Source organism: Sylvia atricapilla, chromosome 2 (assembly GCF_009819655.1).
Source record: "Sylvia atricapilla isolate bSylAtr1 chromosome 2, bSylAtr1.pri, whole genome shotgun sequence".
NCBI lineage: Eukaryota > Metazoa > Chordata > Aves > Passeriformes > Sylviidae > Sylvia > Sylvia atricapilla.
The window spans coordinates 42,839,592-42,844,009 of NC_089141.1; the positions used below are offsets into that span (position 1 = coordinate 42,839,592).

At 43.9% G+C, this 4,418-nt stretch overlaps 1 protein-coding gene across 1 annotated transcript; it reads right to left on the bottom strand.

The window, feature by feature from the left end:
* Positions 1-438: 438 nt before the first annotated feature.
* On the bottom strand, positions 439-1,988 carry GJA3 (gap junction protein alpha 3). Its single transcript, XM_066339387.1, has one exon. It carries the CDS (start codon positions 1,975-1,977, stop codon positions 439-441), a length of 1,539 nt encoding a protein of 512 aa, XP_066195484.1. The 5' UTR covers positions 1,978-1,988.
* Between the last annotated feature and the right edge of the window lie 2,430 nt (positions 1,989-4,418).

The following is a 4,418-nucleotide window of genomic DNA, read 5'->3' on the forward strand; positions in this document are numbered from 1 at the left end:
ATTGCATCTACTCATGTAGAGCTTCTGGGAAAGAGCTGAAGCGAAGGCAAGGGCAAGAGGGAGATGACAGCTAGGTGCACAGGCACTAGGGATATTAACACTTCTCTGGGATGACAGTCAGCGTCAGGGCACATGACCAGCTACCATCATCACCTGTTATCTGTGCAGGCCTCCCCTATGGCTGCCCTCGAGGGATCTGCCTTGAACATGAAGGAAAGTGGGACTGGTTCCCCGGCCCACGGGCTGCGCTTCGGTCACCCCTGACCTATTAGAAACTGTTGATCATTTTCCCCACTACAACTCACAGAGTGCAAAAACAGCAAGCGTCTAAGTTTGAAGGCCAGGCCTTTCTCACCCACGCCAGGCCTGGCCTCCCCGGGCAGCTCCCCTGCCCACTGCGCCTTCCAGCACCTGCTCCCCCGAGCAGGGGCCACTGCCTTACACAGCGAGGTCGTCTGACCGGGCTCTGCAGCTGCTCGACTTACTGGCCCTGCTCAAGCGCCGCATGTCTACGAGCAGCGGGGGCTCGTGCATCTCCACCGTGGTGCAGGCAGCCGAGACGGGCCGTGCCCCCGACAGCTCCACCTCGCCCTCCACATCCCACTTGCTGCCGCTCACCCCGCTCAGGCTGGTGCTGCTGCCGCTGTTGGCCGCGGCAATGGGCAGCACAGCTGGGGGTGGGAGTAGCTGCTCCAGTGGCTCTTCCTGCTCAGGAAGGGGATGCCGGACGCTGCTGGGGGTAGAGGAACCTGCTGAGCTGGAGGAAACCTTCCCCTGGTGCTCAGCCGCCACGTTGACCCAGTTCTGCTCGGACGTCAGGGCACGGCTGCTGCTGTTGAAGTAGTTGATGACAGCTGGTGTGGGCGTGGGGATGGGGGTCGGGATGGTGACAGGAGTGGAGATGGGTGTGGGAGTCACAGCACGGCGCTTCTCCTCAGGAACTTGTGGAGCAGCAGGGTAGCTTGCCATGGACGTCGTGTTGGAGGGGGGCCGTGGTCTCGGGGCAGCCGTAGCGTAGTATGATGCCATGGTCACTGGGGCCAGCAGCGGTGTGACAGCACGGGTGTCAGGCAGAACAGGGGCCGGCGTGGCAGCCGTGACCACTACAGGTGGTGCTGGTGGTGGCAGGGAAACAGGTTTGGACTCCCCTGTTACCATAACTGGTGTCATTGTTGCGACAGGCATCTCTAGGAGGTACTGGCTTGTCATGCCCTGCTTAAGCTTCTTCCACCCTAAGTGATATATCTCAAGCATGTTCAGCAGCAGGGAGACTGAGGCCACCACCAGCATGAAGATGATGAAGATGGTCTTCTCAGTGGGCCTCGAGATGAAGCAGTCCACAGTGTGTGGACAAGGTGAGCGGCTGCACTGGTAGACTGGCTTTAGCTCGAAGCCATATAGGAAGTACTGGCCCACAATGAAGCCCACCTCGAACAGTGTCTTGAATATGATATTGAAGACATAGGTACGGAGCAAGGCACCCCCCATACGGATTCTACCACGTTCATCACGGATTGGGAGCTTCTCTTTCCCCCTTTTGACAATAGGTTGATCTTTGACGTTATTGCTGCCTCCTCCACCACCACTGCCAGATGCTGCTGCTACTGGGTAGTTGCCATCTTTGCTGCTTCCCTTCTTTTTCAGCTCCTCCTTCTCTTTCCTCTTCTCCTCCATGCGTACAATGTGCAGGACATGGCCCAGGTAGATGAGGGTTGGAGTGGAGACAAAAATGATCTGCAGCACCCAGAAGCGGATGTGAGAAATGGGGAAGGCTTTGTCATAGCAAACATTTTCGCAACCAGGTTGCTGAGTGTTGCATGTAAAGTCCGACTGCTCGTCTCCCCAGACCTCCTCAGCAGCAGCCCCCAGCACCAGGATCCTGAAGATAAACAGTACTGTCAGCCAAACCTTGCCAATAACCGTGGAGTGCTCCTGCGCATTCTCTAACAGTCTCCCCAGAAAGCTCCAGTCACCCATTGTTTCAGATTTCTAACCTACAACAAGAACATCAGAGCAATTAGAGCAATGTTAAAACATCTTATAATTAACACAACGCTGGGGCAGAACAGACTGCTCCTTGACAAATGGATTTCTTAAGAGCACTTGCTTTTGCAGAATACTTCACACATACATTAAGAACTAGATAACCCTGGGCCCACGCAACCCAGGGCTTTGGTGAGCACAGAAGGGAGTTGCTTAATGCTCTCACAGAGCCCATACAGGCTTAAGTGTGGTAAGAGGACACAGCTGGCAAGAGGATTTGTAAGTTAGAATTTCTACAAGATTTAAGTATTCTGAAAAACATTATTTCTGTTTCCTCTGTCTGAGACGGTTCTAACTGCTCCTGCATATATTTAGAAAAGAACAGGTAGAAATCCAATCAATTAAACAGAATAATCCTACTATTAATGCAACTGCACTGGTATTCAGAGTGTGAAGCAAAGTTTGCCTAACTCTAATAATTGTACTGTTATCAGAACTTATTTACTCCAGCAATCAGGAAGTTAGTAATAGGTCTCTGCTATTCTCAAACTGTACAAATGCAGAAAAAGAATTACTCAAAACCTACGGAATTTACAGTTGAGTTTTGAAATCTGTACAACTCAGCAAGCATGTTCTCAAAGCCTAATCATGTTCAAATTTGTTTATTTCTAAAAAAACCCAGATATTTTAGTAACTTGAAATATTGGGAAGAATGACAAATTCTGAGCGGAACAGTGAAAAAGTTTCTATGCCATTTCCCCTACTGTCCTGGCAGTTGGTGTTACTGAACCATACCTACCGTACATCATTAAAACAAAACAAAACTAAACTAAACAAAACAAAAAAAGGAAACAAAAAACTCAAGGCCATTTCAGCAATTATATACAGAGATTTTCTTGGAAAAAATAGAATTACATCCTATGACCTTACTTCTGTGACAAACAACTGGCATATATTCTCAGCAGTTTCCACCAATTCAAGTATGATGGCCCCCCTCCTTGTCCAATTCTAGGCAGAGACACAATTGCTGATTTGGAAAGGCTTGAAGTGCAAGATTTTTTTTTAATATCAGAATTCCTCACAAGCTTCCTCCAACTGAGAAACAAGAGAAATCTCCTAGTATCACTTCCGTTATCCTTGGCCTGTTCCTAACTGGATTATATATAAGAATATTGGAATATATGTAAGAAGGACATTTCATTGCCCTAATAAACTCACTTCTATACTTCATATGTCAATCTTCAACTAAAAACAAAATGAAAAACTTCGCTTTCAGCTAACTTCAATACCTTCTGAAATACTTGTATCATAATTGTAATTCAGATTTAACAACTTGCATACAAAATACCCCACTATCAGAAAAGTAATTATCTTCTTGTTTTAAAATCTTAGAATATTTTTATATATAACTTAATTGCATCTTACTATGCTTACACTTCTTATCCAAACACGTGGGTGTCTTACAATTCCCGAAAGGAAAGGTGTTCATCACTACAGCTAGGAGTTTACCACTGAAGAAGGGTACTAGTCTCATCATTATACGAGTGTAGTTTCCAGCCGTTATGTCACTGTTTTTCCAAAAGAAGTATTTCCAAAGTCTGTCCTAAACTTCTTTTAGGCTTTTAGTTAAGGTAACTAAAGAAATTAAATTTCTTAAAGGTACTTTTTTTATAACTTGATCATACTGTGAGGCAATGAAACACCTATAACTTCAGAGCAGCATGCTTTCACACACATCCACTTGTATTTTGCAATTCTATAAATCCTGGTATTTTGATTCAGTTTTATCACATGAAATTAATTTAAACCCCCCCCCCCCCCCCCCCAAATACATCTTTGGTATTTATCAAAAACTCATTCCCTTTAATATAAGTGAATTCTTTTTCCAGCATAACACAATAAACTACAAACGATGATACTAACAATGAAATACTGATTTTGTGTATGTATGTTCCCTGCCCTGAAACATTTTTTTAAATATATTCAGATTCTTTTTGAAGAATGTATTTTTTCTCCTCTTAAGACAGTAGCCAAAAGTTAAATAAATTTTGTTTTAATATTTTTATAGTCTTCATTTAATACGTTTATATTACTTTAAAATTTAGTAATCTGTCTTAATTGTATAAGATTTAAAATATTTTGGATGGTTAAGTAATTTTAATCTTGACAAATAATAATTTTTAAGGCAATAATTAATTAATTTTATACTCATACTTTTTTTTAAAACTCAAAATCACTTGAAGATACATCCAGTTTAGTTCCAGCTTTGAACAGAACTAAACTCTTTGGGCATGTTCTCATTATGAGTGGGAAAATGTAGAAAAAGCAAAATAAATAATGTGATATTTGATGGATTAAAGAAGTTTAGCAAAAACCCAGGCTCAGTACTTTTTTTCTCTGTTATTCTTTACATTATTTTGTGTCTCTCTGCCTCA

Bases quoted from the DNA above. Each gene is read 5' to 3' on its own strand.
- GJA3 (XM_066339387.1), bottom strand. From the start codon at position 1,977: ATGGGTGACTGGAGCTTTCTGGGGAGACTGTTAGAGAATGCGCAGGAG.